This window comes from Somniosus microcephalus, chromosome 12 (genome assembly GCF_052327205.1).
Source record: "Somniosus microcephalus isolate GS21.2 chromosome 12, FLI_Smic_1.0, whole genome shotgun sequence".
Lineage (NCBI taxonomy): Eukaryota > Metazoa > Chordata > Chondrichthyes > Squaliformes > Somniosidae > Somniosus > Somniosus microcephalus.
Window position 1 is genome coordinate 26,058,821 of NC_140998.1, and position 15,959 is coordinate 26,074,779.

The 15,959-nt window shown below is 46.3% G+C and overlaps 1 protein-coding gene across 1 annotated transcript in view; it reads left to right on the plus strand.

Annotated features, from left to right (window-relative positions):
* LOC147109088 (basal body-orientation factor 1-like) overlaps window positions 1-15,959 on the plus strand; it is a 54,278-nt gene that overhangs the window by 21,948 nt on the left and 16,371 nt on the right. The window contains exons 5-6 of the mRNA XM_086002678.1: window positions 94-174; window positions 1,321-1,391. Coding sequence (XP_085858804.1) covers window positions 94-174; window positions 1,321-1,391 — 152 coding nt within the window. The remainder of the gene's footprint in view (window positions 1-93; window positions 175-1,320; window positions 1,392-15,959) is intronic.

A 15,959-nucleotide genomic window follows, 5' to 3' on the forward strand; every position in this document is an offset into this window, starting at 1 on the left:
GTACAGGGATGGAAACTTCAGGTGTGATAAAAGGGAGACAGAGAACAAAAGAAATGTTTTCTCAGATTTTTTTTTTTAATTTTGTTTTCTCAGATAAAGGACACCATGAACACAGCAAACAAAGAACACAAAGAAACACTGAGACAACTGGAAAGCAAGTTTTTTGAAGAAAAGGTACGTGAACGGGAGCCAAAAAGCTAGCCTGTAACTGATTCATTTCAGCCTCACACATGTCTTAATGGGACTCAGTAAAGTGTATAACAGTAAGGTACAGGGTGGCTGGTGGCATACAGTGCTCATGAGGCAATAGGATGCATACTCTTCCTTTCTCTCCTCCCCTCATATGTCCCGGCATGGTGACCTCTCATTGTCAGCTGCGGCCAAAACGAAGGCCAGGGTCTTCCAGACAGTGGCGGGGGGGGGGGGGGAGATCAACGGTTGAGTCACCTTGCTCCTCAGTGGGTAGCTCAAAAATGACATTTGCAGAAGCCTGGGTGTATAAAGCTCTTGGTTGGGAACAGTGCAAGCTGCAAGAAGAGCGTGAAAGAAGGAAGTGAATATAAAATGTTTCAAAATGAAATGGAAAGATAATACTGTAACAACATATCTATTCCTTTTATGGGTTTTGAACAATGAGTACTGACTTGGAGGAGCTACTGAGCCTTCCAGTGCAAGGGAGTTGAAATAACACACCATTGAAAACAGTTGGTCACTGAAGATTTACAGAAAATGCTGGAAACTGGAAATAAATGAGAAAATGCTGGAAGTACACAGCAGAGTCTGTCAGTATCTGAAAGAGCTGAGACGGGTTGAATTTTAGGGTTGGGTCCTTTTACCAGACTGGTCGGACAAAGGGTCTTGACCCGAAACGCTAATCTGTCTTTCCTCTCCTCAGATGCTGACGCACCTAATGGGTATTTCTGGCATCTTCTGCCTTTGATGCCCGAGATACCGGCTGTAGCTCTATCGACAATCCCTCACACTGTTGGGCTCAACCGACTCGCCCAACCAACTCATCCAATCTGTGCCAGTAATTTTCTCCATATGAGCTATCTAGTCGAATGCCACTCACCTGCTTGCAATAGTTCTCTTTTTCAAGCAACTTTCTAATTCCCTTTTTAAAAAGAAGCAATGCAACTCTGCTTCAAAAATGGCAGCGAATTCTACATTCAATAAAATCAACAGAAAGAAAATAAAGAGTTGGTACTTGATCACAGTGCATTATAACTGTTTGTTGAAAAAGCAACAAAGGGCAAGCTTTGAGCTTCAATGAGGTGTCCGTGTTTATGCGACTATTAATATTGCTTTTTTCACTTTTAGGTCCGTTTGGAGAGGGAGGCAGAGCAGAAACTAATTCAGCTGACTGAGCAGGCTCACACTGAAGCTATTATGTAAGTTTTTGGCCGCAAGGCTGCCAGATCTTGATAAATTTTCTTCATAAACACATAGGTGAAGTTTCATTTAGAAAAGTATGTAAGCAATAAATGGTTGTACTAGAATGTTGCTAAGCAATGAGTAAGTACAGCCTGTTAGATGTCAGCCATGACATCATTTGAGTAGCGCATGTATCTCAAGGCACCATTTTGGATTCTGGGAGCATAAGAGAGCTCTTTGAAACTAGGGACAAAAAGGGAGCACTGAACCCACTGATGAGGTGCTTCCACTATTTTTATTCCTGGTACAAAGAAAGACTTGCAGTTTTATAGCGCCTTTGACGACTTCAGGACGTCCCAAAGCGCTTTACAGCCAATGAAGTACTTTTGAAGTGTAGTCACTGTTGTAAATATAGGAAACGCGGCAGCCAAAATGCACACAGCAAGCTCCCACAAACAGCAATGAGGTAATGACCAGATAATCTGTTTTTAGGTGTCGGTTGAGGGATGAATATTGGCCAGGATACCGGGGAGAACTCCCCTGCTCTTCTTCGAATAGTGCCGTGGGATCTTTTATGTCCATCTGAGAGCAGACTCTTGGTTTAATGTCTCATCTGAAAGACGGCACCTCCTACAGTGCAGCACTCCCTCAGTACTGCACTGGAGTGTCAGCCTAGATTTTATGTTCATGTCTCTGGATTGGGACTTCAACGCACGACCTTCTGACTCAGAGGCGAGAGCTACGGTTGATACATTTTCCCCGGATGGATTCCCTGTAAATAAGGCAACACTGTCAATCCAGCATGTAGAGACATAAAGGGCAGTGCACACAGAAGTGTATTTATGTCAGGAAAACCATGCCAGGCCTGTGAACTCCTGTCCCACAAGGCTACAGGAACGGGAAAGAAAGGCATTTTATTCCAATCCGTAGATGTACTTGTTAATGACTCTCATTACAGACTTGTATCTTCGTACTGGCGCATAGACAATAAACCCAGCAGAGACAGACCACTTGTATCCCACTCAATAATACTCACTCATCCCCATTTAATGCTATGATGATATCTACATGGGTTATTTAAAAAAAACAAACCGAGCAGCAGCTCTGAGCAGGAAAGTTCTTTCATTTCATCTGGAGCATCTTCCAGATCCTAAATGGTCATCACGTTTGATAAAATCAAATGATCCACGTGCATTTATATGCTGGACTTGCTCTCCCACCTGAACCAAATGAGTCCAAGATCCCAGTATCATACCATCAAACCACTCCTCTTCCTTCCAACCTTTCACTCGCACTCATTGATGTATCACAAGTTCCTTTGAAGTTCACTCGTCACTTGTCATGCTGAGCCTTCCGCTGGTCTTCTTTTGCTGCAACCCCACTGGCCAAGTCAAGCTGAAATGGTTCTTCAGCTGGCACTTTTTAAAAACAATCCAGCAGTCGAACATCCCGCTACAGTATGCAGAGTGTCTAAATCAGTAGAAAATTTACCAAAGAATGTTTCAAACACACATGCTGTTTAAATGTGTGTTCTGGTCTTTCTGTGTCCCCATTCAAAACAGAGCGGTATGACAGAACACGGACATATTTAACTCCATTTACTTTTACGAATTTGGAAAACTTCACAGTTATGAAAGGTAGCCCATTGTCAGAGACTGCATCCTCTGAAATATATGATGAAAATACATTTTGAAGGATTCTGATGGTTTTTTAAGAGTCACGGTGTTGAGTCTGTGTTTACAAGTGCAGTTATTATGAATAACACGACAGACAACAGAGAGTAACTAAACAGGTCTTTAGTGATTGAGGGTCAGAGCGGGAACTGAGATACATATTACTCCACAGGGTTTATATACCGGTGTGGTCACTACCGGTACAATGTACAGGAGCTGTTAAAAAGTAGTCCTTCACCTTAAGGTATCCTCTTAAGGTAGTACAGGTTACATACACTACAATTCCTCCCCTTTTAGCTTAACAGTGGACACCCCATTAATACAGTACATGAATATATATACATATATATACAATTTACACACAATGAATATTCAAAGGTTCAGTCTCTGAGGAGGCTTCCGGATCCGTGCCGGATAACGCCTTTCAGGGATCTCTTGTTCCCGTTGCTGGGGTGACTCATTCAATTGATCTTCTATGGATTCAACATCATCTAATACAACCGAGTCCGAGGTAGATGCTACAGGCTCAATAAATTCTTCAACTGGTGTCTCTGCCGGAGACATGGGGTTGACCCTTGTTCTTGATCCCACAAGTTGGACAGCATGACGTCGTATTACGTTCTCCCCAGTGTCTACCGTGTACATCAAAGGCCCCTGCCGTGCACAAATTGTTCCAGGTTGCCATTTATCATTTCTATAGTCCCTGGCCAACACTGGTTGTCCTATTTCAAAACTCCGAGTGGCCTTTTCATTTATGTGTTGGAATTGCTTGTGTTCAACTTCCCGTCTCACATTGGGTTTTAACAAATCCAACCGGGACCGCAACCTTCTGTTATAGAACATGATGGCAGGGCTTTGATTTGTCACTGCATGCGTGGCGTTTCGATATGCCATTAGGAAATTGTCCACCTTGTGTTGTAGTGGAATATGATCTTCACACATGGCCTTTATTGCCTTTTTGAATGTTTGTACAAATCTCTCGGCCAACCCATTTGTAGCCGGATGGTATGGGGCAGATGTATAGTGTTTCACCCCATTCTTTTTCATGAATTTCTGGAATTCTTCTGACACGAACTGTGGTCCGTTGTCTGAACAAATTTGCTCGGGCAATCCATTCCTCGCAAATATAGTTCTCAAGACTGCAATCGTCTTCTCAGTGGTAGTGGTCGACATCTTGATCACTTCTGGCCATTTAGAGTGTGCGTCTACTGCTATCAAAAACATGGAATCCATGAATGGACCTGCAAAGTCAATATGCACGCATTGCCATGGAGCTGAAGGCCATTCCCACGGATGCAGCGGTGCAATTGGAGGTGCATTCTGAACTTTTTGACACCCTGAGCAGCTTTTTGTCAGGTCCTCTATTTGTTTGTCTATACCTGGCCACCACACAAGCCCTAGCAAGGCTTTTCATCTTGACTCCCCCCAGATGACCTTCATGCAATTCTTTTAAGACTCTCTCCCGGGATTTAGGAGGAATAACCACCCTTGTTCCATACATCAGTGTTCCTTGACATACGGACAGCTGTTCTCGTCTGGCTGAGAATGCTGGTAACAGTGGTTTGCCATGTGCTGGCCATCCCTTCACCGTCAAATCGTAGACCCGAGACAGTGTTGGGTCATTTCGGGTCTCTCTCTCAATACCCGCATTGGTGACTGGCAAGCATTCGATGATGGTCGAGTGGAATATCTCGACAGGATCAACTGCCGGTGCCTCTTCCGCTGTAGGTAGTGGCAGGCGCGACAGCCCATCAGCATTACCATGTTGCTTTGTACCTTTGAACTCAATATCGTATTGATGTGCCCCTAGGAAAAAAGACCATCTCTGAAGCCTCTGCGCCGTCATTACCGGAACACCCTTCTTAGGATTGAATATGGAAACTGTGGTGTATGTAACCTGTTCCACCTTAAGAGAACTTAAGCCTGTTCCACCTTAAGAGATGTACTACTTTCTCTGGCTGCTGTATACGTAATACCGGTGGTGACCACCGGTATATAAGCACTGTGTAGTAAGATGTATTTCAGATAGTCCTGACCTCCAACCAGTAAAGACCTGTTGAACTTTAATCTTGTAGCCTGTGTGTTATTAATTACAACTAGAACACACAGACTTTACAGTGGCGACGAGTCAGATTCTTACCCTGCGGCAGTTATATCCACGGCGGCTTCGTCCACTGAACGAACGTCGAAGAGAGGTTTCCACCCTCATCACCCTGCTGGAAGACACGTCGCGCAGCAGACATCGAGAAACCAGAGTGCAGAAGACACCCTGAACTCGAAGCCTCCATCAGCGGCTGTCAGCTATCTTCTTTCTACCTCGGTAGTGGGTAAGCCGGGCAGCGACGCGACCAGAAAATCGGCCACGTTGGCTGTACAGACGGGGAGGGAAGACGGAGGAATAAGGGCGGTGAGATCGATCGCGACCGGAGATAAGGGCCGGGCTGCATTCGGGCTAAAAAGGCACAGCGTCTGGGGGCAACTGAAGGCGCGAGAGCCGTGGTGAAGCGGAGACAGCGTCGGGGGAAGGGTGAAGACCGCCAAGCGCGGGAAAACCGCCATTTTGTAGGCGGAGGATGAAGAAAAGAGCGCGGAAGCTGCCATCTTGGATAAAAATAAAAAGAAATTAAATTGCAACGATGCCTAAACATGGGAACATTAATACCTTTGATAGTGACATCGAAGATTGGGCTATGTATGTAGAACGCATACAAAATTATTGTAAAGCAAATAAAATCCCAGATGCAGAGAAAGCACTAACATTATTAAACTTAATGGGTGCGAAGACATACGGGCAATTGAAACACCTTGTATCACCAGATGAACCGGCGGATAAGACGTTCGAGGAGATTGTTACTGTCCTGAAAAATCACCTAAACCCCACGCCGCTGATGCTAGCGGAACGATTTAAATTTTACAGCAGAAGGCGGCTGAAGGATGAAAGCAATGCTGAATATTTAATGGAATTGCGTAAGCTAGCAAAGTACTGTCAATTCGGAACGAGATTGACAGAGGCGCTACGAGATAAATTTGTGTGTGGTTTATTAAAAGAAGATACACAAAAGCGATTGCTCGAGGAGAATGAGCTGACGCTTGAGAAAGCGGTCACTATGGCAGCAGCACACGAAGCCGCAGCGAGAGGCACGGCAGTAATGCAGCTATGGTCACCGGAACTCAGTACAAATAAATTGGGTTTGAGTACTGTAAAATGTTATCGTTGCGGAAAGACAACGCACGATCAGAACCAGTGTTGGTTTAAAAACCAAGAATGCAGAACGTGTGGTAGGCTTGGCCACATAGCTAAAGTATGCCGGTCAGGAAAGAAGACCAGCAACAAAAAGTCACCGCAAGGAAAATACATAAAGGTACTGATGCGCTATCTGCCTCGAGTGGTTGACCGGTCCAGAAATACAAAGGGCTGGGGAGCAGTCACCTTTATACTAGGACTTGTGGGAGGAGTCAGCCGAGGCATGTCCAGGCATGTACACAGTGGAATACAAACAGTGGTTTACCACAGGTACACAAGGTGACAAAGAACAGTTCGACCGAACAGAAGTCAGATTCAGACGCTAGCAGTAATGAACTGGGTAGCTTAAGAGTACACAACGTTGGTAAGGATGCAGATCTCCAGACAATTTGGGTCACCCTTCAGATAGCAGGAGTCCAAGTAAAGATGGAATTGGACACTGGATCGGCATTGACGGTCATGAATAAGAAAGATTACAAAAGGTTATTCCAACATATTCAGGGGCAGCACGGTGGCATAGTGGTTAGCACTGTTGCCTCACAGCGCCAGGGACCCGGGTTCGAATCCGGCCTCGGGTGACTGTCTGTGTGGAGTTTGCACATTCTCCCCGTGTTTGCGTGGGTTTCCTCCGGGTGCTCCGGTTTCCTCCCACAGTCCAAAGATGTGCGGGTTAGGTTGATTGGCTATGATAAATTGACCCTTAGTGTTAGGGGGATTAAATACGTGGGGTTACGGGGATAGGGTGGGATATGTGTCGGTGCAGGCTCGATGGGCCGAAATGGCCTCTATCTGCACTGTGGGGTTTCTGTGATCTGTGATATTCCCCTACGGGATACGGAGATTATATTGAAAACCTACACGGGGCAAAGAGTGTACCCCGTCGGAAAGATAGAGGTAAAAGTGGTCCACAAGGGTGAAGAAAGCCAAGTAATGGACTTATATGTGCTACCTGAAGGAGGTCCACCACTACTGGGATGGGAGTGGATTAGGAAAATGAATATGGACTGGCACTCTTTGAAGGCACTAACGGTAGATTCCGGGGAAACAGATGTCAAACCTAAACGATTGTCCAGAATATTGGATGATGCTAAAGAGGTGTTCCAGCAGGGACTGGGAACACTGAGAGGAATTACGGCAAACATCAAGATTGATGAACATGCACAACCAAAATTTTTTAAAGCCAGACCGGTACCCTATGCAATACGACCTACTGTAGAAGCGGAACTGGAAGCGCTAGAACGTTCAGGTGTACTGTCTAAGGTAGATTGGAGTGATTGTTCCCGTTATGAAACGTCCTTCGAGCAACAAGCCAGGAGAACCAGGGAAGGTTCGCATCTGTGGAGATTTCAAAATCGCCGTTAATCCGGTGCTTCACACGGTGCAGTATCCGCTTCCGCGGATTGAGGATATTTTTGCTTCGTTGTCGGGAGGGAAACACTTCACCAAGATAGACCTGGCGCAGGCGTACTTGCAGATGGAGGTTGAAGAAGAGTCACGCCAATACTTCACGATCAACACGCATCGAGGTTTGTACCGGTACAATAGGCTGGTTTTTGGAGTGGCATCGGCTCCAGCAATTTGGCAGAGGGCCATGGAGCAGGTATTACAGGGAATTCCAGGCACACAATGTTACCTGGACGATATTCTGATTACAGGTGATGGTGATGAAGAACACCTCGCAAACTTGGAACTGGTGCTCAACAGACTGAAAGAGTATGGACTTAGAGTTAATCGGCAGAAATGCGAGTTCTTCCAGAAGCGGATCTCGTACTGTGGTCATGTCATTGACCGGGAGGGGCTTCATAAGTCTCCTGACAAGATAGAGGCTGTTGTAAAGGCTCCCGCTCCGGATAATGTCTCTCAGTTGAGGTCATTTCTAGGATTGATTAACTATTACCATAAATTTCTACCAAATCTATCCACGGTACTGCACCCGCTAAATGCTCTTTTACAGAAGGGGGTACCATGGGAATGGAGCGAAAACTGTAAGAAGGCATTTCGCAAAAGCAAAGAATTGATCACCTCAGAGGAAGTGTTGGCTCACTTCAACCCGACACTGCCTATTCGGTTGGCTTGTGATGCTTCTCCATATGGTATTGGGGCAGTACTCTCACACAAGTTGCCAAATGGCACGGAAAGGCCAGTCGCGTTTGCATCCAGATCATTGACCTCCGCTGAGCGCAACTATGCGCAGATCGATAGGGAGGCTCTCAGCCTTGTATGGGGAGTGAAGAAGTTTAATCATTACCTGCAGGGCCAAAAATTCACACTTCTGACAGACCATCAGCCGTTGGTATCCATTTTTAACCCTAAGAAGGGTGTTTCAGTGATGACAGCACAGCGTCTCCAGAGATGGTCCCTTTTCCTAGGGGCACATCAATATCAAATAGAATTCAAAGGTACGAAGCAGCATGGCAATGCTGATGGGCTGTCGCGCCTGCCACTACCTGAAGAAGAAGAAACAATGAAAGTTGACCCTGTTGAGTTATTTCATTCGACCATCATCGAGTGTTTACCAGTCACCAATGCAAGTATTGAAAGAGAAACCAGGAACGACCCGACACTGTCCAGAGTCTACGAGGTGACAGTGAAAGGATGGCCAACACGTGGTGATCCTCTGTTACCGGCATTCTCGGCAAGGCGAGACCAGCTGTCCGTCTGCCATGGTACTTTGATGTACGGGACAAGAGTGATTATTCCTCCCAAGTTAAGGGAAAGAGTTCTAAAAGAACTGCATGAAGGTCATCTGGGGGGAGTTAAGATGAAAAGTCTTGCTAGGGCTTATGTATGGTGGCCGGGTATTGACCAACAGATAGAGGAGTTGACGAAAAGCTGCGCTGGGTGCCAAAAAGTGCAAAATGCACCTCCGATCGCACCACTACACCCATGGGAATGGCCTTCAGCCCCATGGCAACGCGTACATATTGACTTTGCTGGTCCATTCATGGACTCCATGTTCCTAATTGCGGTGGACGCACATTCCAAATGGCCAGAAGTGATCAAGATGAATACCACTACTTCAGAAAAGACAATTGCGGTGTTAAGAACAATATTCGCAAGGAACGGATTGCCAGAACAGATCTGTTCGGACAACGGACCACAGTTCGTGTCGGAAGAATTCCAAAAATTCTTAAAGAAGAATGGGGTGAAACATTATACCTCTGCCCCATATCACCCGGCGACAAACAGGTTGGCCGAGAGATTTGTCCAAACATTCAAAAAGGCAATAAAGGCCATGAACGATGATCAGATTCCGCTACAGCACAAGGTGGACAATTTCCTAATGGCGTATCGAAACGCCGCTCATGCAGTGACTAACCAAAGTCCTGCCATGATGTTTTATAACAGGAGGTTGCGGTCCAGGTTGGACTTGTTAAAACCAAACGTGCGGAGGGAAGTGGAAAACAAACAGTTCCGGCATATTAATAACAAGTCCACTCGAAGTTTCGAAGTAGGACAACCAGTGTTGGCAAGGGGCTATGGAAACGAAAAATGGCAGCCTGGAACAATTCGGGCCAGACAAGGACCTCTGATGTACACAGTAGATATTGGTAACAATGTGATAAGGCGTCATGCGGATCAACTGGTAGAATCAAGAGCAAGAGTCGAACCCATGGTTGCGACAGAGACAACTGTGGAAGACGTTAATGAACCTGAAGCATCTACCTCGGCAGGGACTGTACCTGATGATGACGTCCAATACATAGGGAACCAACAAGCAGAGTCACCTCAGCAACAAGAATCAGAGACCACTGAAAGGCGTTATCCAGATCGAATCAGAAGGCCTCCGGAGAGACTGAACCTTTGAACTGTTTATACCTGAAGTTATATATGTATATATGTTATGATGTTATGTTAAATGGGGATATGACTATTAAGCTAAAAAGGGAGGATTGTGGTGTATGTAACCTGTTCCACCTTAAGAGAACTTAAGCCTGTTCCACCTTAAGAGATGTACTACTTTCTCTGGCTGCTGTATACGTAATACCGGTGGTGACCACCGGTATATAAGCACTGTGTAGTAAGATGTATTTCAGATAGTCCTGACCTCCAACCAGTAAAGACCTGTTGAACTTTAATCTTGTAGCCTGTGTGTTATTAATTACAACTAGAACACACAGACTTTACAGAAACCAATGGTTGATGATCTGTCAGCAGTGTAAACTGTTGTCCGTGCAGGTAGTGGTTAAATTTCTTCACTCCCCACACGAGGCTGAGGGCCTCCCTATCTATCTGAGCATAGTTGCGCTCAGCGGAGGTCAATGATCTGGATGCAAAAACGACTGGCCTTTCCGAGCCATCTGGAAACCTATGTGAGAGCACCGCCCCGATACCATAGGGAGATGCATCACAAGCCAACCGAATAAGTAGCGTTGGGTTAAAGTGAGCCAACACTTCCTTAGACGTGATCAACGCCTTGCTCTTCTGAAAAGCCCGCTTACAGTCATCGCTCCACTTCCATGGTATTCCCATTTGCAAGAGGGTGTTTAGTGGGTGTAACACCGTAGATAAATTTGGTAAAAACTTGTGGTAGTAGTTAACCAGCCCGAGGAACGACCTCAACTGTGACACATTTTCCGGTGCTGGAGCCTTGACTGCCTCAATCTTGTCAGGGGACTTATGTAACCCCTCCTTGCCAATAACGTGGCCGCAGTACGAAATTTGCTTCTGAAAAAACTCGCATTTCTGGCGATTAGCTCTTAGCCCATATTCTTTCAATCTGATGAGCACCTGTTCCAAATTCGCGAGGTGATCACTATCGTTATCTCCTGTAACCAGGATGTCATCCAAGTAACACTGTGTCCCTGGAATTCCCTGCAAGACCTGTTCCATGGCCCGTTGCCAAATAGCCGGAGCCGATGCCACTCCAAAAACCAGCCTATTATACTGATATAAGCCCTTAGGCGTGTTGATCATGAGATACTGTCTCGACACTTCATCAACTTCCATCTGCAGGTACGCCTGCGCCAGGTCTATCTTGGTGAAGTGCTTGCTGCCAGATAGCGAAGCGAAGATATCTTCAATCCGCGGAAGCGGATATTGCACTGTGTGAAGAACTGGATTAACAGTGACTTTGAATTCACCACAGATGTGAACCTTCCTAGGTTCACCAGGCGTGTTGCTCAACGATCGCTTCATGACCGGAACAATGGGTCTAGCCCACTCGCTCCAGTCCACTTTGGACAGTACTCCTGAACATTCTAACCCTTCCAGCTCTGCTTCCACAGCAGGTCGTATCGCATAAGGCTCTGGCTTTGAAAAATTTTGGGCTTGCATTTTCTTCAACCTTGATGGTTGCAGTAATTCCTTTCAGTGTCCCAAGTCCCTGTTGGAACACCTTAGCATCGTCTAAGATTTTGGACAGTCGTCCAGGTTTGACGTCGTCCTCCTTACTGGCATCCACAGTCAGTGCTCGTATGGAATGCCAATCCAGTTGTATTTTCCGGATCCATTCACGTCCTAATAGTGGCGGACCTCCATCAGGTAACACATATAAGTCCATTTCCTGACTTTCTTTACCATTGTAGACCACGTTTACTTTTATTTTTCCTTTGGGGTATACTTTTTGCCCCGTGTATGTTTTCAATACAATCTTCGTATCCCTCAGGGGAATGTGCGAGAATAACCTTTTGTAGTCTTGCTTATTTATGACCGTTAAGGCCGATCCTGTGTCCAATTCCATCTTCACTTGGACTCCTGCTATCTTGAGCATGACCCAGATAGTTTGGTGGTCTGCTGTGTTGCCCACATTATGTATCTTCAGACAACCCAGTTCCTTGCGGCTGGAGTCTGAATCAGTCTTCTGTTCATCCGAACTGTTCTCTGTCACTTTATGTACATTTTTGTACTTCTCCTGCGGTGACTTTTTGCTGTTGGTCTTCTTTCCTGACCGGCAGACTCTCGCTATGTGACCAAGTTTGCCACATTGCCTGCATTCTTTGTCTTTGAACCAGCACTGGTTCTGGTCATGCGTTGTCCTACCGCAACGATAGCACTTTACTGCACCCAATGCCATTTCATTGGTGCTGAATTCAGGTGGCTTTTGCTGTATTTCCACAGCTCCCCGTGCTGCTCCTTCGTACGATACGGCCACGCTGAAAGCCTTGTCCAGTGTCAACTCTTTCTCTGAGAGTAGCCTTTTCTGGGTTCCTTCGCTCAGGAGACCGCAGACGAATTTGTCCCGTAGGGAATCTGCCAGTCCTGCTCCGAACTGACAGTGCTTTGATAGCTTGCATAATTCCGTAAGGTAATCAGCGTTACTCTCATCTTTATGCTGATTCCTCTTGTAGAATTTAAATCGTTCTGCTATCAGCAGCGGTGTAGGGTTTAGGTGCTCCTGCAGGATAGCAACAATATCCATGAAACTTTTTTCTACCGGTTTATCTGGGGTTACCAGGTTCCTCAATAACCTGTACGTCTTCGCACCCATCAAGTTTAATAGGGTTAGTGCTTTCTTATCATCCGGCACTTCATTCGCTCTACAATAAACTTCGATGCGTTCCACATAAGTGGACCAATCTTCCACATCGTTGTCGAATGCAGTAATGTTGCCTGTTTTCGGCATCCTAGCTGAGTTTCTTCTTTCCCTTCGGATATTATTTTAAAAAAAATTTAAGATGGCGGCTCCCGCGCTCGTCTTCTTCTCCGCTGGCTCAAGATGGCGTCTTTTCCCGCGCTGCTGCTGCCCACGTCTCACAGCGGTCCTTCCTGCACTTGTTTTTCCCTGTATGTGCGCTTCCTTGAGCTGCTGTTGTTATTGTTGTTGTTGCCACGCCGCTTTCTGCGGTCCTCGTGGCAATGGAGCGCCTTTCTGGCTGCTGTGCGTCTCTGCCCCACGATTGCAGTCCGGCCCCTGACACCAGCTGCGGTCTTGTTCTCCGCCCTCTATGCTTTCCTCCCCTTCTCCCTCCGACAAGCTCGGCCGTCTTCCCCCGCGCCGCTCGATCGGGCTTACCCGCCGCTGCCTTAGAAGGGTTGCGCACTACCTGTAGCCAGCCCTTATGCTGGACTTCGTGGCCAGAAACCCAAGCCCGGTTCTCGATGGCCTCCCTTGCGATGCACCGCTCTGCAGGATGCTGAGGGCGGATGCCCTTGGTCAACGTCCGTGTTCCAGGACGCAGCCTCCTTCCAATGTACCCCAGATTCAGTACTGGGGGAGGTGATGCAAAACTGCTGCTAGGTTCGATCAGACTCGTCGCCACTGTTGAGTCTGTGTTTACAAGTGCAGTTATTATGAATAACACGACACAGACAACAGAGAGTAACTAAACAGGTCTTTAGTGATTGAGGGTCAGAGCGGGAACTGAGATACATATTACTCCACAGGGTTTATATACCGGTGTGGTCACTACCGGTACTACAATGTACAGGAGCTGTTAAAAAGTAGTCCTTCACCTTAAGGTATCCTCTTAAGGTAGTACAGGTTACATACACTACACACGGGAAATTCTCTAACCATTTTGAATAACTACCCACTACCCAGCACTGATCCTTCTCCACAAGATCTATGTGGACCATTTCCTCAATGTCTTTATCAAGACCAGGCCACAGAGATGACCTCTGGCCAGTGCCTCATGAATCACATGGCACGGTATTCCTCATGTTGATCCCTTGGTAATCTAGTTCTCTATAGGTGCGATATCACCACCTTGAACTCCAACTCTTTGATGATTATTTTCTTCTGGTCAAATAAGAGCGAATGTCTTCTTTTTCTTACCTGTGTGACTGCCCATTTAATATACCCATATTTGATATAAAAGGTTAGAAATTGTCAGCCTTTGCTGCTGACATAATCTTGGTAGACATGAATGCAGGTTGGAGAAAGGGCTGCAACATGGATGCCCTGATTGTAGTAAGAGTCTGCACTAGCAGCACCGCCTTGGAATTTCTGTCCTATAGTCTCATACCCAGACAAGTACTGAATTTTTATGTTCCTCCCAGATATGTCCTTTGCCAAAATGGGCATTTCATTTGAATAAGTGGAAATAGAAGGCGTTGGCACTTCTGTGAAAGTTCCAAGTATTTTCTTGGTAACCTTGCGAGAGCATCAGCCTTTGCATGTTAGCTGATCTATGACACACAATTCTGTAATTTCTATGCCAACAAAATTAAGGCCTAGTGTTATATCCTCAAGGCAGCAAAAGTAGGGACAATTTACTTGGGCCCCAACATATGGTTTGTGATCAGTCACTCGGGAGCCTACTGTCAACAAGGGCAGACGTCGATGACGAAGTCCAACACCGCCTTCAGTATGCCAGTGCAGCCTTCGGTCGCCTGAGGAAGAGAGTGTTTGAAGACCAGAATCTCAAACCCGGCACTAAGCTCATGGTCTACAGAGCAGTAGTAATACCTGCCCTCCTGTATGCCTCAGAGACATGGACCATGTACAGCAGGCACCTCAAAGCACTGGAGAGGTACCACCAACGCTGCCTCTGCAAAATCCTGCAAATCAGTGTTCTCGCTCAGGCCAACGTCCCCAGCATCGAAACTTTGACCACGCTTGATCAGCTCCGATGGACGGGTCACATCGTCCGCATGCCCGATACGAGACTCCCAAAACAAGCGCTCTACTCGGAGCTCCGACACGGCAACAGAGCCCCAGGTGGGCAGAGGAAATGCTTCAAGGACACCCTCAAAGCCTCCTTGAAAAAGTGCAACATCCCCACCGACACCTGGGAATCTCTGGCCCAAGACCGTACAAAGTGGAGGAGAAGCATCCGGGAAGGCGCTGAGTACCTCGAGTCTCTTCGCCGGGAGCAAGCGGAAGCCAAGCGCAAACAGCGGAAGGAGCGCACGTCAACCCAAGCACCCCACCCACCCGCCCCTTCGACCACCGTCTGCCCCACCTGTGACAGAGACTGTAGGTCCCGCATTGGACTCATCAGTCACCTAAGAACTCATTTTTAATGTGGAAGCAAGTCATCTTCGGTTCCGAGGGACTGCCTAAGAAGATTCACTCCACAAGAACCTCCTTTTCAATGTGGGCCTACTTTTGGTTCGCTGCTGGTTGGCACCCTGGAAGCAAAGGCAACTGGTCGCTTCTGCATTTTCCATCATGCGAGAGATTACTGTGTCCACGATATATGATGAAGCATCACAAACTTTAGCTAAGTACAGTAATTTCCTTGTGCTGCAGTACATTGAAACTCCATTGTCCAGCAATTGCATTAGTGTTTTCTCGAGAAACCAAATATTCTCTGTTTGCAGGAGCTCATGCCGGTTTCTGTGCTGTAGGATAGTGGAGAGGCAACACAAAGTCTCCTATAATAATTTAAAACGACCAGGAAAGACCTCACTTCAGATTCATTTTTAGGTTTGGCTGCCTTTTCAGTTGTAGAGTGTAAACTCTCAGCATTCACCAAATCCTCCAAACTCTTACATAAACTAGCTCCGTACAAATTCCCTAATGCTCTAATCTGATGAGTACCTCATCTAAATTTTTAGTGTTCCTCTTGTGAACTAGCAGTGATCAAAATGTCATTGACAAAACATGTGTTCAAGACCTTGTAATATCTGGTCCATGATGGCTTAAATAATTGCTGGTACTCCAGAGACTGTACAATGACCTATTGTATTGATAGAAGCCCTAATTGGTGTTAATATTGCTTGTATCCACCTCTAGCTGTAGATAAACACTTAACAACTCTATTGTTGAAGCAGAGTCCATA